Genomic DNA, 27893 nt, shown 5'->3' with positions numbered 1-27893 from the left:
TAATTAGACACGATTTGTCCTTTTTTTTTACGAGTAATAAAAGAGATCACGCGCAGCGCGGTCGAATCTTGCTACAAATTTTGCATATGTGCTGATTATTCTTACTTTGGCAGTGTTCAACTGGTCGGTATCCATTAGATGAATGACCAACGTTTAAATAGTTTCATGTTTTTGCAGTGTTAACTGCTGAAATATCCTTTGTATATTCAATGTGTTTCACGAGTAATAACTGCTCGAACAAATTCGGTCAAGTAGCAAGTGATCAAGGATTTTTCAACCCTCAATCACTTGGGGGGCACATAGGGTATACTGGTATACACTTCAACACAAGCAATAAGAGCACGAGCAAATATATTTGTTTTCAGGCTGATTTGTAAGTCTTTGAAGTCAAAAGGGTCGTTAAGCTAACTTGTTTTACAAAGCTTAATTAACTTGGAATTTTTTCAAAATTTTAAGTTAAGAACAACTATTCGTGTGTAAATAAAATGTTATGCTCATAAAATGTTAGAGCAATAAGAATGTGAGAAAGCATGCTTAGTAGTAACTTATGAAATGTTTAGAATTTCTAAGTTAGAAAACTAAGTACTCTTATGAAAATATAAGGCATCTATGTAATAAAACTTTTAAATGATTAAGTTTAAAAAAGTAAAGTGTTCATAGCTCGGCCATACAAGCAAGAGTACATAGCAAAATACAAAATAAAGGTCTACTAGTCAGCTGGTCGGATGAAGGCTCTCTGGTCGGATGGAAGCTCACTGGTCGGCTATGGCAGGTTGATCAACACCTTCCGGTCGGAATGACAGCTATGGAAGCTCACTCAGCATCAGTTGCTTCTTCCGATCGGAATGACAGTGTGGGGGAAAAAGGTGTGGTGCCAGCAGGATTAGTTGCCTCCTCTGCAGCCTTTGCCTCACATTTTGCAAGCTCTTCTGCCTTGGCCTCCTCTGTGAGAAAGTCGAGGTTGAGAGACTTGTTCAGCTTCTACACCTGGTAAAAGCAGTTGAAACAAATTTCCTCAAAGCGAGCGAGATCGGCTTCTTTCTCTCGCTTTAGCTCCTCGTTCTCACGAGTTAGTTTCTCCAGCTGATCAGTCAACAACTTGTTGATTTGAATTTGTTTTTGATTCTCGTCAGACAGCCCCCTAAGAGACTCATTCTGCTCAGCTACGGTCTTCTCTGCCTGCTCCACCTTGGATTTGAGATCCTTCTCCAAAGAAGTTAAAGTCTCTACTTTAGCTTGAGCATCCACTAATTGATCATTTAAGACCTTGATCAATTCCTTATAGTCTACTGCTCAATGCTGAGCGTGACTGATGGTGATGAGCGACTGCATGGAAAACAGGAGGTTACTACAAGTAAAAATATTAATAACAAATTGTCTTGTGATAAAATACTTACATTCATCAGTTGAGCGAGCCCTCTTTGTAAGACGACTTCAACACTAAGTCGAGGTAAGGATTCAAAGCTTTGAATCGTTGAAGCATCATGGAGAGTCTGGTCAAGCAGTTCCTTCCCAATATTACCAGCAGTGCGAAGGGCCTCACTCAAGCCAGTCAAGCGAGTAGGGGTTAGGCTCGCAAAGGGAGGAATCGATGAAGGGGTCAGCTGCGGGATTGTAATCGACTCCTCGGGTTGTCTCCCTTGGCTGGTCGGAGTTGTCCTTGGAACTTTGCTTGGGGGGGTGGAGCCACTTCCTTCCCCAGATTTTCTCTTTTGGGCAAGAGAGGTGTTGAATTGCCTGAACATCTCTGAATCTGCAAAAGAATAAACACAAGATTTGTTAGTAAAAAATAAAGCAATATGTGGGTAAATACTTTACAACTACCAGACAGCTCTATAAATCCCATATAACCAAGTTATTTAAAATCAAACATCTCACTATGACTACTAGACCTGAGTTTAGGATTTGGTCAAGGAATTCATCCTCTTCATCATATGATGAGCTTAAGTCTCTATGAAGCTGGATGGTCTTTCCTTTCCCAGGCTATGTGGGAATAACACGTTTGCGTTGATCCTCTGGCTGGGGTTCCCTAATGATAAGGCCGCCTGGTCTGTGAGAGTAGGGAGATGGTCCAGGAGAGAACTGATCGGTCACTACCTTAGTATCCGCGTTGGACTGGTCGGTTGCGTTCGCCTCCTCAGTAGTACTCTTTACTATGATGTTCTGGTTACTTGGTAACAGGACCACCATTTGAAGATTATCCACAGTAACCAAATCCTTCACATTCTTCTCCTCGGTGCACATATTAGCCAACTTTTCTGCTCGGGAACACATTTCTTTGGTAGGCAAGGGCTGGTGAAATGGACCCGCGTGTGTAAAGGCCAAGTTTTTGGCTTTGATATCTAAAGTGAGAAAATAATCTGTGTAGTATTTTCCAGGATTCGACTTATGAGCGATACCATGGAGGTATTTAATCCCTTTATGCCTATGGAAGAGGTGGAAAAAACCTGTATTCTTGTGGCTCGGGTTGGTTCTGAAGTCGAAAAGATAGTGTATTTCGTGAGGAGTGGGTGGATCCCAGCCTTGCAAGAAGTAAAGGATGTATAGAGCGGACAACACCTGAATCTCATTGGGAATAATCTGGAAGGGAGAGACGGTTAAGTAGTCCGCTACTGACCGAAAAAAAGAATGCAGCGGGATGGTAGCTCCTGCGTATACGTGGTGCCTAGACCAGGCACAGTACGGTTCGCTAGGCTTGTTGGCTCTCTGATGAGGGCGCGGACATATCACATTAACCCCTCTTAGGCCCAAGGCTTGAATGTGTTTGTCGAACATGCCAGGGTTAAGTTTAGAGGGCTTGGCTGTAAACCAAGAAGGTGTTTCTTCTCCTTCTTTTCTTGGTTTTTGAACGGCTAATCGCTGGATCTCGGTAGTAAATTTCTGAGTAATTTTTCTTCGAGGCTTGCTTGCTTTTTGCGTTTGGCGGGGTGGTCTTGAAGAAGCCGCAGTTCGGACCTCACTGCGTTCCACTACTTTCTGTACCGCTCTGCGAACTACCTGAGGGTCTTGGTCCTGGGGGAGTCTATTAGATTTCTTTACCCTCATTTCTGACTGCTCAGCCTGTTGATTGAGAAACTGTTCTTCATGGAGGAGATATAAGCCTGATCGAGGAAGGATTTTTTTTAGACGGCGAAGGTGATCCTCGGGGGTGCAACTGCTAGGAGACTTCGACGAAGAGTCGCTGCTTTGAGGAGTATCGCTCGATTGCGGAATGGAAGTGTCGGAATTTGTATGGTTGTCACCTCCCCTATAGTCGAAGCGATTTATCTACAAAAAATAAATAAGGGGAGGTGAGTAACCAAACAAATATAAGTCAATTGATTCAGAAAAAATATTTATTTACTACTCAGGAAATATTTTATTGGGTAGGGTAGTAAAAATATTTTTTACTCCCTAGAATGAACGTGTGTGAAGGAAAAAATAATGTATGAATTATTTTTTAAAACCCTAAGGCTTGGGAGCGTGTAAGACCGATCGGGTGAGGCTACTCCCGAGCGGATGCTGGGGCATGTCCGAGTGGCCCGCGTGATGTCCAAGAGGGTGGCTTGTGGTGTCCGAGCGGATGCGGGGGCGTGTCCGAGTGGCCCGCGTGATGTATGTGCTGATCGGATGCGCGTGTCTGGACAGTTGCGTGTCATCCGAGCCAATGTATGAAGTCGTCCGAGCAGACTGTACCTATCCGAGGAGCTGATGCGCGTGTCCGAGGGATGTGCCGAGGCATCCGAGCAGGTGTCGAAGGGCTATGTAGGGGTTTTGAGGGGCAGTCACGGGTTGGTCCGAGGAGCAGCAGTTGGCATCCAATCGGATGGAGAGTTGGTCCGAGGGGCTCCTGCTTGGTGACCGATCGGTGGGCATAAAAATCAAGGCAAATATCTTTGTGTCCGAACAACCATAGACATTCCCGAGATTTCAAGCAAGAAAAAAAAGCTATGGCCAATCGGCCATGAATGCACAACCCTAAACCCATTTCGAAAAACAAAAGCCCTAAATTCCATAGGACACAAACACAATTCCTCATCCAAAATACACAACAACAAGATCAAAATGGGTGATTTGAAAGGTTTCAAATGTTCTAGAAACCCTATATATCATCCATTGCCCATAAACCCATATATGCAATTTATGTTGAAAAATCCATCTTTCTTCAAATTTCTATGAAATTGAAGATAAAATTGAGTTACCCATAGCCTAAACAACATCAAAACACCCACAAAACACATTGTATTTCAAAGATTCATACACAAATTCAAGGGGAAAGTTTCCTATGGGGGTTTCGGCCTACACCTATTTTTTCTTAAAGCTTAGAAAAAAAAAAGCACATAGGTGGAGATAAGGAAGAAGACTTACCCAAATGTGTAGATTTCTTGAAGAGCCCTTGTGATTGCTTGAAAAAAAAAATGGGAGCTTTCCCAGGAATTTTGGAGACTTTCGGCCAAGAAGAAGGCTTGGGATATTCGGCCAAGTGGGGAAAGATGAGGGGAATTTTTTGCTCTCCTTTTGCTTATGAGAGTATGAGCACTTATGGGTCTATTTAAAGGGAAAAAAAAGTGGAATTGCCACTTATTCTTAGACCCTTGGAATTCCTTGAGTATTTTTTCTCCCCACGATTGTGAGCAGTTAATTCCAATAATCGTGGTCTGTTGCATGGGCGGGAAAATGAACAGTTGGATTTTTTATTGTGCCGTCAGCAGTGGAGAAAAAAGTTTATTATGTGAGAATATCATATAATAAACTTGGGGGGAAAATGTTATCCCCAAAATTGGAAAATGATGACGTGGCAATAGAAGTGACAAATGGCAAGGAATGGCTGGGTAATCTGGCTTAGGAGTGACCCGGTAGACCAGTCAATGCCCTTGGCCGACCAGTCATGTCCTTGGTCGGCCAGACAGGTGCATGTCCGCCTAGTCATGACCTTGGCCGACCAGTCATGTCCTTGGTCGATCAAACAGGTGCATGTCCACCCAGTCAGGTGCTTGTTCGCCCAGTGAGGAATTTTGGCCCTTCAGTTCTCCTCCTGAGTGTGATGTGGACCGACTAAACAGAGCAGGGCTACGCAAAAGATCCCAGTAACGGCTTCAACAAGAATCGGTCATTCATGCGCGGGAATCTCTCAGATTATCCCACAAAAATAGTATTTTGTTTTATTTTGAATATTATTATTAATTGAATATAGTGAGAATAACTAAATATCCCGATTATGGGGGACATCATCTGTACGATCTTGAGCCTATAAATACAAGGCTCATGGCATCATAAAGGGGGTCGGATTTCAATTTTCCAGAGAGAGAGTAATTGTATCTTGAGAGAACTCTTGTATTCTTTTAATCTGCACTGAAGAAACTCAGTTGACTCAGGTTCATTTGATCTTGAGTGTAGATCTATAATCATAACTCTAAGTGGATTAGGCTATTACCAACACATTGGGACTGATTTACTATAAAAATTGTCTGTGTCGTATATTTCTCTTGAAGGTTTTTGTCGTTTTGACGTCTACACATCGTTGGCCAAAAACGCGGTCAACAGTATATATTTCTCCAAATATATCAGGCGGCTGCTCCTCTTTTTTTTCTCTGGTTGTAGACCTTTCCAATTGGGGAAAAAGATGATGATAATAGGTTTTATCCCTAGGTCCTTTTTTCCCCACGTGGGCTTTTTGCTTTATTCTCTTTTTTTCTTCTTTTTTTCTTCTTTCTTTTTTTTAAAGCCCAATGGGTCCACATAATTTTAATGGCCCAAAACCCTTTTAATTATTGCTCAGCCCAAATTACATAAATAAATAAAAAACTGAGTTGGCCAATTACTCTTCCACGTGGGCCCTTGAAGCAGCTGACTGGGCAGACGTGATGCTGCTACAATGCTGCAGCATTCCCTCTTGCTGAGACCATTTAAAGCTTCAATTTCTTTCCAAAAGTCCAAAATTCTTCCAACCACCTGCCAAGCAAAAATTTCACAATTTAGGGTATATTTTTCCAGCATTATACTAATATCTAATATTATCTTATTATATTTAATATTTAACAAAACTAAAATAAAGACACTACAAAACACCCTAAACCACTCTTGATAAAAATATAAGTTTAAAAGTACAAAAATAACTCTAATTCCTATAGTTATCAATAAACATATACAAAAGGTAGGGTATGGAAAGAGGAGTGAAATGGTAAAAAATTGGTCCAAAAAGAACCACTCACGCGCCCAAAACTGTGTCTGTTTTTTTTTTAATATGTTCATACGACATGTCGTTTGATAGCAAAAACGACACCCTTTGCCCATCAAAAATGACACGTCGTTTTGCCTGACAGAGGCAAAAACGACGTGTCATTTTTCGTCGTCTCTAACCTCCTGATTTGGGCGTACGGGTCGTGTTCGACCCGGTTCGTCTCGCTGGTCCGACCCGACTTGAACCGGCGTTTCCGGCCACCTTTCAAGCCACTGTCGACTGGGTTTTCATCCCCTCTCCATGGCCATTCGATCCATGACCTCCATTTCACCCAAAATACTCAATGACACTATGGAACTCGAAAATGGGTTTTCACTATTGTTATGCTCCAATAAAGCTTGGTATTTCAGCAACCAAACACAAAGGAAAAACCCAAAACCAAGTTGAAACTCATTAAGCATTATCAAACCCAATTTCTAACATCATCACAACATTATTTCGATTTTTTTTTTTTTTGCAAAAAATCAGATTTAAAAAAAATAGGTTTTTGTCAAAATTAAGTCCTAAAATCAATGACCTTGGCTCTAGATACCAATTGTTAAAATTACATTACTATGGGCATATGAACAATACATCATTAACATATTCAATTCTTATCTTATCATCCAAGATCAAAACGTTTATTTAGAGCATTAATTACACAATGAAGAACATACCTCCCAAGTTGTGCATTCCATCTCCTTGAGTCATGATGACCTCTTCAAATATGTAGAATACACCCAAACAGCCCACAAAGATAACAAATGCAATAGAGAAAGCTTATGGAGAGCAACTCTAACCAAAATACTACCACACACCTTAATGCAACTATATGTCCTCTTATTTATTATGCCCTCTTACCCTAAGGGGTATTAGTGGGTTAATTGGGCTCATTATGACAGTGATGGTGGACTATAGTTTAATGGGTCAACATATAGTCATTAGGGTGTCACCGTGTGCCTATAATGTAATTAGTAAGTATGAATCATCCCATTATGGTTATTGGTAATTATATTAGTCCATAACAATAATTTTAACAGTAATATAATAAAACTAAAAGATAAGAGGAAAAAGAAATGCAAGGATCTGGAGTAAAATACAATGTTGAACAAAAATGAGAGCCAAATAATAGCTAAATAATATTCTCGTTCAAAATAACATATCTACATGCTTTAGAATTAAATGTTAATATTTAGAAGGTTAAGACTATGTTACATATAATCAACCAGTGACAAAGTAAATGAAAGTGGTATTTTAAAAATAATAATCGAATAACATAATATAATAATAAACCATTCACCATTCATTCACAGCACCATATTTTTATTCATAATCTTTGATCTAATGCGTGGCCTTGTGGAGAAATTTCTTTTCCGTAACTAATCTTTAAGTAATATATTTTTCTAATTAATATTAATGGTTGGTTAGTTATATTTAAAAGTAAATAATATTTTGCTAATTTAACGTTTTATCTTAGTATATTATTATTTATTTTAGTCTCTAAGCACGTATCTGATCGTGTGTCGCCTGAGCCACAGTTGATAAATCAGAGTATTAAAACAATCGTACGGCTCAGGTGACACGTGCCACACGAAATGCTTGCTCACACTCACACCCATTCCTCTCATACGTGCGTACAGTTCGCCACTCGTGCGACCCAACACGTGCTTCAGCTCATCCACACCTCTGCCAATCGCGACGAACATAGCTATCTCCTGCCACCTCACTACGTCCGTGAACGGAAGATCCTTAATCGGACGATCAGTCATGACCACCGGCACACACCCCAATCCCAAAGCCTCGCCGATCCTTGACATGTCGGAGCCGTACTCGAACAAGCAGAACTTACTGGTGGACGCTCTCTCTGTGAAACTAATCTCATTCGACGGTTCAAAATCGACCAGAAAGTCAGGATCATCGGCCATCTGCTTCGCCAAAGCAGACTGTGAAACTTCCTCGCCTCCTCCGTCGTATCTAAAATAACCAAGAAAGCTCTGAGTCGCGTTCGACGACCGGCCGATGGTCATGCCTTCGCCGACAGATAGAGGAGGGAGAGTAATGTCCTTGTGAGGAATGAATTTACCAGAAGAAGTGGGGAAGCATGAGATCTGAATCGAATTCTTTCTCAATTCGAGGATGTTACGATCCGAATCGGTAGTAGTCTTGTCGTCGCACGAGACGTAAACGTGATCAGCACCGAGAGTGCGGTTCCAGTAGGGGAAGCTCTTCCGTAGACCTCTGACGACTCGAGAGAGATCGGAGGGGAAAGGGATAAAGAAGAGGTGAGCTTGTTCGGCGTTTTGGGTGGCGAAGGGACTGTTTCGAAGGGAAGCGTGGAAGAGTGATTGGGTGGGAGAATCGTAAGCGAAGGTCGTGTTTGGTTCGTAGATGAAAATTTTGAAAGTGTTAAGCATGTTTTGGTAGTTTGGGAAAAATGTTACGGGTGAGAGATATGGAGTTGGGTGGTCGGGGAGAGCATTGGAGAAGGTATCGGACAAAGTACTAAGATAGAGTGAGAACAATGTAAAAGTAGTTATAGACATTTTTTGCACAGGCAAACGCGGTCCTCTTCTCTTCTGGTTTTCTCTTCCATAGGTGGATAAATACAAGAATACTCTGTCTAAACAATGTGGGATTTAAATGAAATGCATACAATGCAAAAGCCCTTCCATTTCTTTCTGCCTTCGTATTAATGTCATTTTGTAAAAATAAAAAATGTGTAAAAAATCCTACTTCAAATTTGAAACTAAAAATTGTTTCTTTAGTAAATCGTCTAGATGCAATTTGACCAAAATGTCAGTTTTCACATCTTTGCAAGTTGCACATTTTCCAAAGCGAAAGAAACGAATTTGATTGGGCAACATGTTTCTTACAATAGATAATGTAAAATTATTAGTAAAGTAACTTAGAAGTAACCTCCTATTATAAGAGGTTGTATAATATTAGAAGTGACATCCAAATATATCTTTCTTCCATTTATTTGAACTAAAAGAATGTAGCCATTTGACTCATCAGGTAACCACGAGTTACTTTATTTTGCTGAGGTTTGTCTTTGATGTGTAAATGATTATTTGGTACCGGATATTTTATCCAAATATAAACTTAGTATTATCTGTTTTTATAATTATCAATCAATATATTTTGTTTGCAAAAATAATATAATTCAGTATCGTGTTTAAATTTGTAATATTTCTAGATTACTTCTCATTTTAGTAATTTATTTAATTTTTAATTATTTTATTATTCTTAAATAATTTAAATATATTTTAAGAATTCATAAAAAAAAAAAAATATTTAATTAAAACTTTAAAATAATTTTAAATTTTAAAATATATTTAATTAATTAAAAATTTTGGAATATTTTTTTAAAATAATTGAAATTTTATTAATTAATTTTAAATAAACCTAAATTTTAATTTTATTAATTAAAAAAAAACTTATATTTCGCCCAATCTCATCATCAACATCTCAGTTCCCTACCCTCCCAATCTCACCTTCATTTTAGTGATTTATTTGATTTTCATTTGCTTTATTATTTTTAAATAATTTAAATATTTTTTCAAAACTCATAAAATAAAATAACTGCATAATTAAACCTTTAAAATAATTTTAATAAATAAATTTAATTAATTAATTAAAAACAAACAAAAATTGGAATTAAAATATTAAAAAACTAATTAAAATTTTATTAATTAACTTTAAATAAACTTAAATTTTAATTTAATTAATGAAAAAAAAAACTCTTATTTCACAAAATCTCACCCTCAACATCTCAGTTCCTTTCCCAATCTCACTCACATTTTTTACTTCAAAGTTTGATTGATTTGTTAATTAAATTAAAATTATAATTTATTTAAAATTAAATAATAAAATTTTACTTAGTTTTTTAATTTTCTAATTCTATTTTTTTAATGAATTAAATTTATTTTTATTATAATTTTGTTTATTAAAATTATTTTAAAATTTTAATTAAATATTTATTTAATGAATTCTAAAAATATATTTAAATTATTTAAAAATAATAAAATAATTGAAACTCAAATAAATCATTAAAATAAGGGAAACTGGGGATATTAAAAATACATTAGATAGTATTGATTGATAATTATAAAAAAGAGAGGGTACCAAATTACAGGAAATTAAATGAGTATTTACCTGTCTTTGAATTCACATTTCATCTTCATTTGTTCAGAGATATAAGTGAATTGAACACGAAATAATAAATTAACTAACTGTGATAATGGCACACATTACACTTCACATCGTGTCCCATAAAATAAAATTAGAAGAAAAAAAACGTCTGACTATGCTGCTATCAAATTCATGCAACGTATCAATCAGAGAGCAGATAGATATCAGAGGGAAAAACATCAAGGGCCACTACAATTTCAAACTGATCAACGAAAATTGGTCTGACACAATGAAAATGCCTCTAAGAACCCAAAGGCATAAACATGCCACCTCTCATCTCCAAAGTCTACAGGAAGGCATCCTTCTCGAGCAACTTTAGAACATCGTGCTGATTGTTGAGCTTCGCAACGTCGATGGGAGTCTTCCCATCTAAGTTTTGAAGAGTGCTGTGGTCACAAGCCAAAAGGGGGGAAGAAATTAATAAATGGTCTTATAAATGTAAATTTGTATATCTCAAATGGTGCAGCTCAACAACAAAAATTAGATTGACTTACACTGCAGCACCATTCTCTAGTAGGAGTGCCACACACTCCTTCCTTCCATAACCAGCCGCATAATGCAGTGCAGTGTTTTTGTTCTTATCCAAAGCATCCACTTTCGCCCCAGCCTCGAGAAGAACTTGAGCACACTTGACCTGATATTAAAACACATTCAATACATAAAAATTATGATATTCCCTCGAGAATAAATCATGAAAGTCTGTTGCTGCCATTCCTCACAAAGCAAAAAGAGCATCGTGAACTTCTAAATGGCCAAAGATTTATTGCATCAGAGCCCACAAGTACATTTACACCGCATTGCATGCAGCCAAACCCATAACATACAAATAACAACCACGAACCAACAATACAAGCATGCCTTCAGACAAAAGGGGTACTTAGTATGTAGTAATAGTTGATATCATACCTCACCATATCCACATGCAAAATGCAATGCTGTTCGTCCCTCTGAGTCTTCCTCATCCTTATCAGCACCAGATGCTAGGGCATTTTTCAGACCCTGCGAAAAAAAATTTGTAACTCGGGTTTTTCTTAGATAGTGGTCTAAACGTGTACAGAACAAATTAATTATGGTAATCAAACCATTCATGCGAAGGCTACTTACTACCCAACAACTAATACTCAATTGATAAAAAGAAATACTTTTTCAAATTTTTTTTGCAATTACTGAAGAGATAAAATGTTGTGAAAACTTAAGAGACCACATCAAATCCATAAACACGGGAAACCATGGCAAACCACTACATATCACAATGCAAATATGATATAATAGGTGAAATACCAAGTCCATATTAAAGCTTAATATCACGGCTAGCCTACAAAAAGCTAAGTGAAGAGATAAAATGTAAATGAATTTTTCAATAATCAAGAAGGATCTTGAAATTTTTCTCCAGATAACTCCTCTATTTTACTCTACTACTTAAAAGTTTTTATCTTGCAGACAAATTTCACCCAGAAATAAAACATTCTGATCACAATTTCCAGTTGATGCAACTTTTGATTTTCTTCTCCTTTTCCAATCATCAAAATAAACCAAACTTAATATACCTCAAAATCACCAACACTAGCAGTGTGATGAACAATTGATTCATCATCATTTCCCGCATCTTCGGCTTCTTCAGTTCCAGCATTATCTGCGGAAGTGGCTGCATCTCCTGAAACAGCAAGACCCATACCCATAGCTTCACCCAACTTCTTCAGAACATCCTGATCATTCCAATACCTGCTCAAATAAATATTTCTTCAGCAAATCTAAAGTTTTATAATGAAACAAATCTCTGTATCTTAGTTCAAGCATGTAACAATATAGCACATGACCTCATCATGGCAGCTGGACCGCCACTCTCTATCTCTTCTAAGATAGGCTTCAAAGATGGATCCTCCTTAATGCGTGCCATTCGTTCATCAAGCTGATCCTTGTTTGCTGGATTTTGCAAGCTCTCAAGCATGGTAGACATGGATGGATCCTGAGCAAAAATAAATATAACCATAAATGACTTCCAAGTATTATCCAAACAAAGACCGACAACACAAGCAGAGTTTGCAACAGAAGAAAGATCAGCATACCTGCATCAATGCATTACCAAGGCGCTCAGCCATGGTCATAAACTGGGGATTCTGCATAACCTGTTGCATGGTGGAATAATACTGCTGAGAATCAAACTGAGGAATTTCTTCTTCAACTTGCACGCCTTGAAAAGTCTTCTGGAGCTGCTCTGCCATCTGGTTAAAAGCAGGATCTTTTGCAATCTGTTCAGCTAGCTCCTTGATGCTTGGATCCTAAAGATATAACATATGAGAAACATGTGAGAAGACACAGGAAAATTCTTTTTAACTTCAGAGTTAAGCTCCACCAGGCATTAAGCTAAAATTTGACTACACAAATAAAGAAAATTGAGAGAGGGTAGAATAGAAATAAGTAATACATTAAGCAGGCCGGTCATGGCAGAGAAATCAAAAGGATTAGGAGGAAACTCAGTTCCTGAAATAGGGATGGGTCTACTTTCTCCTGTCTGTGACTCTGCAGATGATGTTTCGGATTTGGGTGCTGAGTTCTGGGGTGAAACTGGCTTTTCATCTGAAGAACATATGATATACATGAGATTTCACAAATAAAATCATCTTAGAATCAGAAAAAAGTAGTCCGGAATCACAATTTGAAGTAAGAGAAAGAGTCTATGATGCACATACGAAACACCAATGCAAAGTATATTAAAACTAAAGCTAATACATAAATATACATATTAAATTAGTGAATCAAGATGTAAGGTGCTAACAGTAACTAGACTTCCATAATCTTCTCTCCTAAGCTACTGAGTATCATTTCTTATCGGAGTATATCCCCCAACATAGGAGTTTCCGCTACTAATGTCGGAAATTCAAAGATATGCCAACCTCTAGATTCAGCCACCGAAAGAATGACATTTCCATTTCCATTCCCATTACACCCATTACGGATTTTAAACGCAATCTCTACTAATTTAATCTTACTAGCCAACTTTTTGAAGGAAATGAACTACTCCACAAAAAGAAAATTATCTTTCACAATCACCAAACATCCAAAAGGAGTTTCCATTTTCAATTATCACCCCCCATGTGAATCCATGAACCCTATCCCTGTCTACATCAATCAATTATATAATCCATCCAAAGCTAATAAAATCAATATCTAACAACGATACCGTCAATTACACAATCAATACACAACATCCAAATAGAGAAAGGAAAAAAAAAAGATTGTTCTTCTCTCTCACTCACCAGCAGGTGAATCCTTCTGCGAATTTGACGCCATGATAATATCTGAATCAAACCCAAAAAACGAAATAAAAACTTGTTACGAGAACCCAAATTATGATATGGAATCAAAGATCTATAGTTGTAAAGCGAAACAATTCAAGCATTTGAGCGATAAAAACAATAAAAACGATATATATATATATGTATTGAAAAGAGAAAAGAGAAATAGGAACCTGATCCTTGGTGATGGGCAATGAAACACGCAAAGGGAAGATTCAGATTCAGAACCCTATTGGAGTAATGGAGAAGAGTAGTGGAAGAAGAAGAAGAAGAAGAAGAAGAAGAAGTAGGCTTTTAGGCTTAAGCCCTCTCCGGATATGGTGTGTGGGTTTGGTTTGTTTATTATCGATCCACTCACTCTGACTTCACCTCACCACCACCGATTGTATCCATGTACACGGTACGACTTACTATACAACCATTGCACAACACACCGCTCTTGTGGGCCCACCTCAATCCTAATCCTCCCCATTCTATCGCTTCTACTCGCACGCAATTACCCTTTTGCTCTTGGGCCCTGGCCTTGCTTCGGCTCATTACCTCCTATTGGCACAAACCTATAATAATAATAATAATAAGAGGAAATTATATGAAATATGGGATTTTTTTTAAAACTTTCATAAATATGGCATTTTTTTTCCTAAAAAGTTTTGTATGTCATAATTTATTTATTTACATTTTTATGGGATTCTTTTCCCATATTTTTGTAATTTTATTAAAATATACCATATAATTTTAATATTGATTTTTTTTAATTACGAGATATTTTTATTACTATATATTTTTTAATCATACTTAAGTTAATAATATATATATACATATATATAATTAATCGTATACATTAAATCATATAATTTTTTCATTATATATACATATATTATTGCTATTATTATTTTTATATGTATATACATATATATATATAAGATTATAAAATAGTACACATTTATATATATGAATGTATTATTATTGTTATTATATTAATTTTCTATATACATTCAAATATGAGGTGATGAGAATGACTTTCACTAATTGTGGTGATGATGATGTCTGGGTTATGTCATTATACATATGTATGTTTTGGATTATTGTTGGAGATGTATATATGTCATTTAATTTCAGTTTAAATAATAATTGATTACCACTATAAAAATAAATTTAGATTTTTTAGTAATGTGGCAGTAACCGGTTACTACTATCAATTTTAAGTGTCATGGCAAGTACTCGAGTAAATTGTAACTGGTTACTGACAGATTTGGAAGAAAAAAAAACAGATCAGAATACATCCAGTAAAGAAGAAGAAGGTAACCGGTCACCCCTATTAAAATAACTGATTGATAACTAGTTACTGAGCCAAACCTAGAAAAAAAAACTCAGAAAATAAAAAATTAATCTGAGAAGTAGTAGTAGAAGAAGGTGGTAACTGGTTACCCCTATCAAAATAACAATTAATTAGTAACTAGTTACTTAGCCAAATCTTTAAAACAAAAAAAACTACATCTGAAAAACAAAATCAGATATGAAAATAACCAAGAAGAAGAAGATCGAAGAAGGTAATTGGTTACTTAGGTAGTTTTATAAAGAAAACCAAATCTGAAAAATAAAATCAAATTTAAAAATAACACATGAAGAAGGAGATTAAATAAGGTAAAGGTTACAACTAGGTCCACAAAAAAACTCAGATCTGAAAAATAAAATAAAATCGTGACAGTAACTGGTTACTTAAACCAGATCTAAAAAACAAAATCAGATTTAAAAACAACCATGAGGAGGGAAATTAAATAAGGTAACTAGTTACAGCTAAGTCTACAAAAAACTCAGATCTGAAAAACAAAACAGAATCATGACAGTAACGGGTTACTTAGACAGATTTAGAAAAAAAACCAGATTTGTAAAAGAAAACCATATATGAAAAGAAAATAAAAAACGGATCTGAAACAACAAAGAAGGCGCAGAAGAACGTAAAGAAGAAGAAGAAGAACGCGAAAACGAAGAAGAATGCGAAGAGGAATACGAATTGGAGATGGCGTCGGCAGTGACCGAAGATACGTCGTCCATTTGCCGGTGTGAGAGAGCTCCTATTGTTGTGAGAGAAAATGGTTGGCTACCATGGTTGGCTGCCATTGTTGTGAGAAAAATGGAGAGAGTAAGTGAAGAATGCGTGAGGGATGGAGAGAAAGATGAGAGATGGAGAGAAAGAGGAAAGTAAGAGAGAGAGTGTGTATTTTTTTATTATTTTGTTCATAGTATTTTGTGGGTTTCCCATATTTTAAACTTTTTTTTTGTTGGAATTACCATATTTTGTGGCATAACTTTAATGCCCATAAATATAGAAAGTAATTTATTTGTTCTCATATTTTTGTAAAGTTCTCTAATAATAATAGAGAAAATTATATTTTATATGTATTTTTTAAGAGATTTTTACATAAAATACTAATTTTTACTAATTTTTTTTTTTTATGGTTGAACATTTTTTTTTAATTTTACTGTTTAATTTTTTTTTTTTACATTTTTATGGTTTTCTTTTTTTTGTGTTGTTTTCAGATTGTTTTTAAGTTTTTTTGTTGTTGATGTTTAGTTGTTATGATATATATATATTATTTTTGTTATTTTTTAGTTTTTTTTTGTTGGTCCAGTGAGTTGCTTTCAAGTTGTTTTTAAAATGTTTTTCCTAAAAACTTTATTTTCGTAATTATGAAACTTTGAAAATCGTATTTTTGAAATTTTGAGTGCGTATTTTTGATGAGAAAAAATAAGAATGGTAAAAAAGTTCAAAAAATAAAAAAAATGTGTATTTAAGAAAAAATCTATTTTTTAATAAAGTTTACAAAAATATGGTTTTAAAAAAAAAAAAAAAGTTATTCTATGGTTTTTTTTTTAAGAATTTTCACTTTTATGAGTTTAGTTTCCCATATTTTTGTATAAAAGTTGATTTATGTCATAGTTTTACTCATAATCAAGTTTTATTAACTTGGAATAGTACTTTTGTAATTTGATTATTATTATTTTAGCTTAACTGATTTTTTTATATTAATTTTATATAACTATTTTTATATTAAATTTTTCTTTGGTTGTTTTTGCAAATATTTTTTTGAATATGAATTATGTTTATTATTTTTTTTATTTATTATAAACATTATTTTCCTTTTTTTTAGATTGTACGTTTTTTTTAAAGCCTGAATAAGGTAATTAGTTACTTGATTAATCTTTCACAAATAAAAAAACCTAGATCTATGTTAGATAACATGTATCAGGAGGGATAACCAGTTACCTTGAGAGGACTAACCTTCTGCCATAAGAGGGGTAACTAGTTACCAAAAGAAAGGTAACGGGTTACTCATATGAAATATGAAAATAAACATCAAATTTGAAGGAAACAGATAAAGAACACTTCATTAAAAAAGAAATAAGTAACTATAATTTTAGTAACATATGTAACCAATTATCATAAATAACCCAGAATTACTCACATATCAGAACGTGAATGTAACTAATTACCATAAAGAATCCAGAAATATACATACAAAGAACGTGAAGGTAACTAATTACCTCCATAAATATACACACAAAGAACGTGTAGGTAACCAAATATTTTGTTGTAATAACACAAGATATTTTTTGAAAAATAGTTAAGATATTGATTTTAAAATTTAAAATTGGTTAAATTTTGAAAAATATCTTTTTTTCAACCAATTATCAAAATAATTTTTTAATGGGATTTAAATTAACTTTGGTTAATTGTTGATAAATTCTATTTTAATTAAATTAATATTTTTTTTCAAATTAACTTAAACCAAGTTGATTGTTGATAATGAAATTTAAATTAACTATTGTTAGTTGTTGATAAATTTAATTTAAATTGACTTATTTTTTGTAAAAAATTTAATTACTTCGAATTTTTTGATAAATTCTAGAAAATTAGTTGTGATATTTTTGCAAATGAAATAAATTGTGGTATTTTTGCATAAATTCATAGATTTGCTCATATAGTAACATGATTAGGCTCATCCAATTATAACATGTATGTTTGCACTATATGTGATATTTTTGCAATTAGCCTTAGATGCATATAGTGGCCCATATGTTTGTTAGATATATGGATTTTGCCAAATAAAATATTCATACACTACTAGAAATATAGGCTTCTACTCCGTTTTTTACACAAACAATAATTAAAAACCAAAGTAAAAGCTTCTAAATAAGTTTTTACTTCGCTTATGGAAATGGCGCTTGACAAAAATAAGCTATTACTTCGCTTTTATAAATAAATGAAGTAAAAAGAGCAATAAGACAAGGGCTGTGTTTGGTTGGCACACCATGGGAGGGTTTCCACTTCGGTTTTTATGAAAGAACTGAAGTAGAAAAGTGGACTTTCCACTTCGCTTTTTATATATAAATCGAAGTAAAAGGGTTTTATAACCCTAATCCCTTTCACTTTGACATCATTTCCCTCTTCTCTCTCTGAAGAAGAAACCCAGAAGCAAAAAACATTGTTTCTGGTTGTACAACTGACGAGGGTTTGGTTGTCTAACATTTTTTTTTTCTCACCATTCTTGACTAGTTTTCTTGCTAAAAAACTTAAGTAATGGCTAACAATTGATTTATTTTCATTTTTTAGGAAAAAAGAAAGGCTTTGGCAATGGGTCTATTTGGAGTTCGAAAATAGGGTTTCCTACACGATTTTGATTGGATTTTTAGGGTTCAAATATGTTATTGAGCTTCAAAATAGATATGGATTGTTCAATCTTTGGTTGTATGGTTTTGTTTTTAATTTTCTATATTATTATCAGACTTTTTGTTTTTATATATAATATATTTTTCTGTATCTTTTTATTTATAATGTGATGAATGAGTTGTTTGTATTATTATTTTTATATTATTTTGATTTTAATTAGGTAGTGTTGTTGCTAATGTTAGAACTTAGAGAACATAAAATGCTTACGTTATTAGTGACTTATTTTTGTTTTCTTTAACTAGTTTGACATGTTGTTTGATAATTATGAATTATTATTATTTTTTTAATCTTTTTAATAGTCTTGTTGATTTAGTGGTGAGCTTGGTGTTGAAGGATATGATTGTTTTAAGAAAGAGGTGTTTAATTTGAAGACCTATGACTTTTTATTTCAATCTTTAAATATAGCTTCAATAGGTAGTGTTGTTGCCAATGTTATAACTTAGAATGTTTGGATTATTAGTGACATTTGAACTTATTTTCTATAACTAGCTAGCTTGATATGTTGTTTGATGATTATGTAACTAGTTTGATTAAATATGTAACTAATTTTTATTTGTTTTTGTTTAAGCTTTTTAGTAGGGTTGTTGATTTAGTGACCAATTTGGTGTTGATTTCGGGTGACTTCAAGAGTAATATTGGAGGTGAGTAATATTTAAATTTTATTTATTACTATTGCAACATTTATTTATAAAATTAGAGTTAAATCATGCATATTGAATTTAGTAAAGTAGGTTCTGGGAAATTTGCGTGTTGGCGGTGATATAAGGATAAAATTATGTGTGTTGATTTTTGTGTTTGTTTGTATTGAATTTATAGGTAATTATGAAATTGGGATATGTTATAAAAACAATGGAAACTATGCCTTTTTTTGGATTTTATGAATTGTTTTCATTTTTAGATTTGCTCATCCTGTTGGGATATTCTATGTGTTATTTATAGGTTTTGAAATTTTGGGATATGTTAAAAGCAATTGTTATGCTGCTGAAGTTTTTTTAAGACTTAGGAAAATTTAATAATTAAACTTCTATTATATTGGATGTCTTAGAAAAAGAATTAGGAGTAGAAAAAATTGTAAGTGTTTTAAATTAAAGCAAGTGTTGTTATAAGTTACTAATTAAATCAATCATTGGTTTGTTTTGCAGAATAAACTAAAAGACAAAGTTAGTAATAGCCAAATCGTCGTTAACGGTTGAGATGATATCTTGTCAAAGTTAGTAGTAAGCCTATCTTGTTTATAAGTTCATTTAGTTCTAAGTTTAGCTTTATGTCAATGTATTAATACTTAGACTATCTTACTTAAGTACTTATATCAATGTATAAATGTCTATTGTACATAAATACTTATAACATTGTATAAATGCTAGAGTTTTTTGTTTTCATGTCTCTTTTTAACTTGTGTTCATCCTTATGGATGACATTTCTAATGAATGAAAGTTAATTTAATTTCATTAAAAAAATAGAATTAATTCTAATTGCAAATATATATAAATTTAAAATTAGGCTATTAAAAAAATCATAATTAATATCCAATTTTATTAAATTTGGTTATAAAAAGAAGAAGGAGACTTTCTACTTTGGTTTTTATGTATAAACTGAAGTAGAAAGTAGGGAATCTACTTCAGTTTATACATAAAAAGTGAAATAGAAAGGTTTATATAGGTCACACACTTAATTGTTCAAACCTTTCTACTTCTCTTTTTATGTATAAACCGAAGTAGAAACCCTACTTTCTACTTCGGTTTATACATAAAAACCGAAGTAAAAACCCTACATTCTACTTCAGTTTATACATAAAAACCGAAGTAGAAAGTCAATTTTCCACTTCGGTTTTTCACCACCTTTTACTTCGCCCCAAACTACTTCAGTTGTGAATAAACCGAAGTAGTTCCACCTTAAAAACCGAAGTCGTAGCCTATTTTTCTTGCAGTGATAAAATGATAGGATTTATTTGGGCCCATTAAAAAATGTAAAGTTTAAATTCCTCTCTTGTGAGTGGTTCCACTCGTGGAGGCCTATTTCTTTACATGACTATAGTGGGCCTAATCAATTAATAACAATTAATAAAATGAAGGTTTAAATTCCTGTCTTTTGGACCTTGTATGGAAGTATGGGGGCCTTTGTAGTGGGAACGACATACTGCACCCAGCTCTCCCAGCTCTCCTCCATACAAGCCCAATTGTTAATGCTCATTTACCTGAGCTGGATTTAATTGTATAGGTTCATTATATTAGTTAAACATAAATATTGATTAACAATAAATTAACTCTAAATTAATTGAATTTGTTTCAATGTGACACTTTAGAATTAATAGGAAATTGTAGGATTTTGGTTTTAAAAATTTAATCTTTTCAATTTTTTGGTAAATTATAGTCATTAATTTTCTAAAAATAAATAATAAAAATACTATTTTTAATTTTATAATGAGCTTATTTTAGGAATTATATTTGATCTCCACCGTTGGTTTAACAAAGTCAATAGCTTAATGGGGCCTCGAGACGTTTTGATTCATCCCCCTGCGGAAGGTGTTCATTAGTTACTTTGACAAGGTTAAATTTTGAAAAATAGATAATTATAGGTCAAATTCTACTAGACTCACCCCTACGATGATTATTATGACTAAATCTATTGATTATCGAAACCGTGGGTCTAGCTCATAAAATAAGACATTTTGTTTCCTTATTTTGATAGAATAGTAGGTTGTTAATAACGGTGCCCATTATTAAATAAGTTTACAACGTGGTATATTTGACTCTCGCCAACTGGGACAAGGATATCATAGATTAATTAAAAACCTAAAGAAATAAAGATATGATTATTTTGATATTTTTTTTCTCATATCTTACATATTTTTGGTATATGTTGTGTTATTTCTTGAATTTTGTGTGAATAGAAGTTTTATTGAGCAAAAGTGATTGATTTCTATTTTATTGATAATTTGTAGTTTTAAGTATAGTTGTGTCTACTCCCATCTTTTCTCAACTTTCAATGGAGAAACTCACTGGAAAAAACTTCCTTAAGTGGAAGCAAAACATCAACATTGTGTTGATTGGTGACAACTCCAAGTTCATCATGATTGAAGAATCCCCGAACATTCCAGCTGAAGGAGCTACCAAGTCTGTGAGGGATAAGTATGAGCGTTGGCAAGCGGCTAACAACAAGGCGCGGTACTACATGTTGACTAGTATGGTCGACACTCTCAAGACAAAGATGAAGAATGTTGAGACGGCCTACGAAATCATGGATTAGCTCCAAGACATGTTTGGTGCCAAGTCAGCGCAGACTCGTTTGGAAGCCACCAAGAAATATGCCAATGCTCAGATGACACCTTCTCAACATGTCTGTGATCATCTGATCAAAATGACAAACTACTTTCAAGAAGCTGAACTGCATGGAGCAACAATAGACGAGGAAACTTAAGTCGGCTTACTCCTCAACAGTCTCTCTCCATTTTTCTTGTCATTCACCACCAACTATGTGTTGAATAAACTCAACTATGGTCTGACGCAGCTCATGAACGAGCTTCAGACTTTTGAGTCTGTCATGGGTGGACCAAGTAAGGGAGGAGAAAAGAAAACAACTACTACTTCTGCTGCTGATCCAGCTAAGGCTGAAGCTAACCAAGCTTCTTCTTCAAAAGCTGGAAACAAAAGGAAAGGTGGACAAAACAACAACCCCAAGGCTGCAAAGATACATGTGTTTTAGAGAATGATAAATCCATTTGGATTGTTGATTCTGGATCTACCAACCATGTTTGTAACTCTTTACAGCTTCTTGAATCGTGGGAGGAAGTGGACGAAGGCGGCTTAAAGCTTAAAGTTGGGAACGGAGCGTTAGTTGCGGTCCAAGCTAGAAGAAATGCTCGTCTGAAGTTCGAAAATAAATTTTAATTCTAAAATGATGTAATTTTTATTCTGGATTTTAGTATAAATTTAATTTCAGTTTCCATGTTGTAATTAGAACAATTTGTTATGACTTTCACAAGTTCTAATATATCTATTTCTTTCAATGGATCACAATTGTGTATTGCATGTTTCAAAAACGGGCTTTATATTCTGCGACCTAACGAACCCCTCGCTCTTAACAATGATTTATTCAAAGTAGCTAAACCTAGGACCAATAAACGTGAAAAGACCGATGACGATAATATGACGTATTTATGGCACTTGAGACTAGGTCACATTGGCTATGATAAGATTTAAAGACTTACAAAGGATGGGCCTTTGAGGGAACTCACCTTACGTGAATTACCTGTCTGTGAATCTTGTCTAGAAGGCAAACTGACCAAACGTCCATTCTCTGCAAAGGGTGATAGGGCCAAAGAACCACTTGGACTTGTGTATTAAGATGTTTGTGGACCTTTGAATGTACAAGCCAAGGGTGGCTTTGAGTATTTTGTCACTTTCATTGATGATTACTCTAGATACTCATGTCTTTACCAAATGCATAGGAAATCATAAACATTTTCAAAGTTTCAGGAATTTTGTAACACCCTGGTTACCCCAAGATCGTTACGGTGAACGTTGAACCATGAGTTTAACTCGCTAATCGAGTTCTTTGGTTAAAAACGTGATTCTAGGTATTTTTAATAGGTTAAGGTGGAAAACCAATCAAAAGGAAATGATATATTTTATTTAAAACATAAAACTGTTCATGGGCCCATAAAAACGTTTACAAGTTATTTACAATGCAAAATGGTCACTACATTATAAAATTTACAACCCGCCGATATAAGAGGCAAAAATAGGGTAAACCCCCTAGTTCCCCTGAGAACTCCTTGGCCGTGGTGGTCAAGCGACCGCATATGTACGCATCACCACCTAAGCTCTCCACTTAAGGCTGGGTGAGCTTTTCTTTCCCTTTACCTGAACCACATAGCACCCATGAGCCAAAGCCCAGCAAGAAAACTCAATACTGCATGAATATAATATCAACAATGATCATAATAATCATTCTGGACTTTCAGTCCAAAATAGAGGAGTGACAGTTGTAAAAGTCACTAAGGTGGGTTCCGTTCCCATTAGCTATGTCACGATAGGGTCACCTGGGCTTTACAGATAAGTGATCATTTCACTAGCTTATCAAGATAGGTATTTGATGAAGTAGCCTCCATCATAACCTACCGAGTGACCATAGAGTCACAACGATGGGATTCCGCTCCCTAGCCATGTGAAAAAACAGTCATCTAGGCCTTTGGCCCTGACCCTGAGTAACTAGTCTTAGACTAGTCAAGCGCTTATAATTTTCATCGACCTTAGGGTCGGTCCAGCATTAATGCTCCTAGAGTCATTCAATGCTGATATTGATTAGATCTAATCTTTTACCGGCTCTGCGTTCATGATGCTTATGCCATTCATGACTCTTAGGTCAGTAATATGCGACCAGTGCCGATTCTGAATAGTCAGTGCCATACACAAGTAAGCAAGATTTGCTAAACATTTAATATGCAATCAATGTCCTCATTTTACAACCAACATACCTCAATAATAACCCCGCATGTCACATATCGGGTGCAGTTTTCTTACCTCTTGTTCGAGCGAGAATTAGTATAAGAACGACCCTTGAGAACGATCAACCTTTTAGTTCCTTGACAGTTACCTGGTCATAACCTGTAATGCCCCAAATTTCCTAATAAGGTTTAGGACCTTGATTAGGAGGCCGGGAGGGCCATAATTGATTTAATATGTTATAAAATGAATATATGCATGTTAATGTGAACTATATTATTATATGATGATAAATGCATGCGTATGGGAGTATTTAAAATGATAAGGGCATTTTGGTAATTTGGCCTATTGGGTGCGTATTGTAATATGTGAATGAGATTTCATTATTATGGAGATATATTCGAGCTATGCGGCATGAGACGGGGTCAATTTTGGGGTAATAGAAATGTTATTTGGTGATAGATTGGGAATATTTGAGATCAGGGTGAAATTCTGGAAGTTTTGACTATAGTGTCCCCGGGGGTGTTTTCGGGACCCCGAGCACTAGGTTTTATTTAAGGTTACTTAAGCTTGAAGTAGCTTGACAGATAAGAACATACGTTAGAAACTTCTCGTTCTCTCTCAAAACAGTCCGTTTTACCGTTTGAGCCTTTTTGAGGAAATCTTGAGTTCTAGGAGTCGGAATCAAGCGAGGGTCGAGGCATAGCGATCCTAGGAAAGATTAGAAGCTTCTTAACCGAAGGATTTGACGAGAAACAACCCAATCGAAGGTAATCTAAGTTTGAAGTTTTAAGTTTTTAAAGTTTTTAAGCTTAGAATTGGACTTTGTTAATTGTTGAGTTTTTGGTCGGTTTGAGCTTTGGGTTTTGAAGGTTTTGGAGTATTGGGAAGCTTGGGAACTTTGATTTGATGATTGGGGAATGTTTGGGTATGTTTTTGGAGGATTTGGAGTGTTTAAAACGCGTTTGGGAATGGCCCAGGGTTGGGGGCCGCGGCCCAGTTCGAAGAAGCAGGTGTCAGGAAGTGAGCCTTTCTGGGCGCCGCGGCCCTAGATGGAGGGCGCCGCGGCCCTTGCCTCAGAGAACCCTGGGGGCCGCGGCCCAAGGTGCTAGGGCCGTAGCCCTTGCCCTGTTTTCGCCCCGTTTGCTCGTTTTGACCCCGGGAACTTAGTTATGGGCCTCGGGAGTGTCCCTACTACTTGGATTAGTTTGGATTGATCTCTTGGGGGCTAGATATTGGTGTGGAACCTTTGATTATCATGTTATTAATGGTGTTCTATATATGGTTATGATTAGGTGACCGCTAAGGACTTAAAGGTTGATCGTTCTCAAGGATCGTTCTTATATTGGTACTAGCTCAAATCTGAGGTAAGAAAACTGCACCCTGTGTATATGTGACATGCATGGCTATTATGGATGCATGTTGGTTGATTATTGAGCATGACATGCATGGCTATTATGATGCATGTTGATTGGCTATTGAGTATGACATGCATGGCTATGATTGATGCATGTTGGACGTTTAAATGTAAACATTGTTAGCATAATGAATGCTTGGCAAATCTTGCCCATTTGCATATGACTGTTGTTGAGGCATGCTAGATAATTAAGTGTGATGCATGTAATGCACGTGAAACATGTGATAGGGCATGCCATGAACGATGAATATGAGATTGGTCAGAGCTTGAGTCTCTGAGTTTATGCATGATCATGACTGTGCTAGAAACTGTTTAGTAAGCATGCTGAATGCCCTATTCTTGGATAATTGGCATATGATACATATTGATAGCATTGCTTACTTGTGTATGGACTGAATACAGAATCGACAAAAGTGTTAGTATCAGCTGTGAGGCTGTGACTTATTTGTCAGGCTCGGCAGTGTTACTGGACACAGGTCAGGAAGCGCTGACTTACTTGTCAGAACGGCCTTAGCGTGAATCACGCAAGCCAACAGAGATTATATCTAATCGATTACTAGCATTGAATGACTCAAGGAGCATTAATGCCTGACCGACCCTGAGGGTCGATGAATAAACAAAGCCTGAAGGCTAGTGGCTTACCTATCAGCCACTCTCTTGCTAGAAAACAGAGCTTGAAGGCTAGTGGCTTACCTATCAGCCACTCTCTTGCTAGAAAACAGAGCTTGGAGGCTAGTGGCTTACCTAACAGCCACTCTCCCGCTAGAAAAGAGAGCTTGGAGGCTAGTGGCTTATGTAACAGCCACTCTCCCGCTATAATCATGTGATGTGCACCCATTGGTTTGAAAGCTTTATATTCAGTGTGATTATAATGATAATCATTTGATAATGTTTATGAAAAGTGTTATGTTTTCTTGCTGGGCTTCGGCTCACGGGTGCTATGTGGTGCAGGTAAAGGCAAGAGGAAGCTGGACCACCCTTGAGTTGGAGAGCTTAGGTGATGACGTGTACATATGCGGCTGCTCGACCGCCACGGTCGAGGTTTAAAGTGGAACTAGGGTTGAACCCTGTTTTGCCGCTTAGAACGGCCTGTTGTAAATATTTTCTGTAATAAACTCTGAATTGTATTTTCGGGATCCCAATGTATATGTTAAACGTTCTAGTGAAACGTTATATCTTAACCAAAATGTTTAATCCCTAAACCGCTAATCATACTTAGATCACGATTTTGGCCAAATGTCTCGATTAGCGAGTTTAGCACTATTTACAAGGCACACCGTAACGGTCCCAGGAGTTGGGGCGTTACATAACCAATTATGGGATTCCATCAATAAAATGAATAATAAAGGTTCCCGAACCAAAACCTAGCCTTCGGGACGTCGAATCCTACTAAACCGAGTATTAGGATTAATCTCGTGGCCTAAGGCTTGAATCCCCAAGCCAAAAACCAACTTTTGGCCAAAATGACATTAAGGGCCTCGGCCCTCCCCGACCATGCCGCGGCCCGCCCCTCTACCAGAGGTGGCCTCCCTTCAGCTCCTAGCATGGGCCACGACCCTTCATCTCCATGCCGTGGCCCTTCGGCTTCTTCCTCCCTCATTCTCAAGCTTAGGTCGCGGCGCTCTAAAACAGAGCTGCGGCCCCACCTGAAACTCAGCCAAAATCCCTGTTTTTTCTCCCTTCGAACTCATTATAAAACCTCATTAAAACTCCCCCAACATCACCAAGCAAAGCCACCAATTGATACTACAACTTACCCACCATAGAAGCATCAAAACCCAAGTGAATTTCCTCCAAAAACTTCCATTAACTCCCAACTAACCACATCAAAATCTCTTGACTAAAAACCATAAGAAAAATAAAGTATAGCTTAAATTCATGGATGAAGTCTTACCTCAAGCTGGGTTTGTGTCCTCTTCAATGGATGAACTAAGTGTATAAACTCCAATCCTTGATTTCCTAGCTTGTTTCTTCAAATTGAGGTCAAGAATTCCAAAGGAAAATGAAGGAGAAGGGATGTACAGGAGAAGGGGAGAACTTGCTCTGTTTTGGTAAGCTTCTACAGTCTACAAAGTTGATATATATATATATATATCTTAGGGGTGAAATGACTATTTTGCCCCTAGGTCATTTAAAGGTTTCTAAAGACTCCCAAGGGTAAAACCGTCCTTTCCCACCTAATCATACTTAACGTTCTCAAATTCCCGATATCCTCAAATGCCAACAATTCACAACCTGTTGCCCTTTAATTCCCGGTAATGCTCTAATCTCCAAAACACCCCGAGACTCACCTTGAGCCCCGAGCTTAAGCCTGTTATAAAAAAAACCGATAGTTTATATTCAAAGATCGTCTCATGCTAAATAGCTCGAACTAATCCACATTATAATGTGCCCTCAACAATTAATCACAAGCATGCACCAAAATGTACAAATATGCCCTAAATGGGCTAAATTACCAAAATGCCCTTACAATCAAATGTGGACCCACATGCACGCATTTAACATCATATTATAATATAATTCACATAGACATGCATATAATCATTTAATGGCACAATAAAACAATTATGGCCCTCGCGGCCTACTAATCCGACCATTAAACCACATTAGGGAT

At 35.7% G+C, this 27893-nt stretch overlaps 2 protein-coding genes across 2 annotated transcripts; both read right to left on the bottom strand.

Annotated features, from left to right (window-relative positions):
* Positions 1 to 7481: 7481 nt before the first annotated feature.
* On the bottom strand, positions 7482 to 8875 carry LOC133786461 (probable glycosyltransferase At5g20260). The gene has a single exon (XM_062225480.1). It carries the CDS (start codon positions 8740 to 8742, stop codon positions 7693 to 7695), a length of 1050 nt encoding a protein of 349 aa, XP_062081464.1. The 5' UTR covers positions 8743 to 8875; the 3' UTR covers positions 7482 to 7692.
* Positions 8876 to 10270: 1395 nt separating this feature from the next.
* LOC133786445 (ankyrin repeat domain-containing protein 2A) lies at positions 10271 to 14065 on the bottom strand. Its single transcript, XM_062225479.1, has 9 exons — positions 13860 to 14065; positions 13648 to 13689; positions 12816 to 12967; positions 12457 to 12669; positions 12208 to 12356; positions 11938 to 12112; positions 11297 to 11389; positions 10885 to 11024; positions 10271 to 10776 (listed from the first exon to the last, which is right to left on the bottom strand). The coding sequence occupies exons 2-9, from the start codon at positions 13679 to 13681 to the stop codon at positions 10677 to 10679; spliced, it is 1056 nt and encodes a 351-aa protein (XP_062081463.1). The 5' UTR covers positions 13682 to 13689; positions 13860 to 14065; the 3' UTR covers positions 10271 to 10676.
* Positions 14066 to 27893: the final 13828 nt, after the last annotated feature.

The sequence above is a fragment of the Humulus lupulus genome, chromosome 1 (genome assembly GCF_963169125.1).
Source record: "Humulus lupulus chromosome 1, drHumLupu1.1, whole genome shotgun sequence".
NCBI classification, from domain to species: Eukaryota; Viridiplantae; Streptophyta; class Magnoliopsida; order Rosales; family Cannabaceae; genus Humulus; species Humulus lupulus.
The sequence above is the reverse complement of the archived record's forward strand: the minus strand, read 5'-3'. Positions and strand labels throughout refer to the sequence as shown.

Coding starts and splice junctions, on each gene's coding strand:
- LOC133786461 (XM_062225480.1), bottom strand. CDS start 8,742: ATGTCTATAACTACTTTTACATTGTTCTCACTCTATCTTAGTACTTTG.
- LOC133786445 (XM_062225479.1), bottom strand. CDS start 13,681: ATGGCGTCAAATTCGCAGAAGGATTCACCTGCTG. Junction 12,357..12,456: donor TTGGTAATGCATTGATGCAG/GTATGCTGATCT, acceptor ATTTTTGCTCAG/GATCCATCCATGTCTACCAT. Junction 11,025..11,296: donor TTGCATGTGGATATGGTGAG/GTATGATATCAA, acceptor TTTTAATATCAG/GTCAAGTGTGCTCAAGTTCT.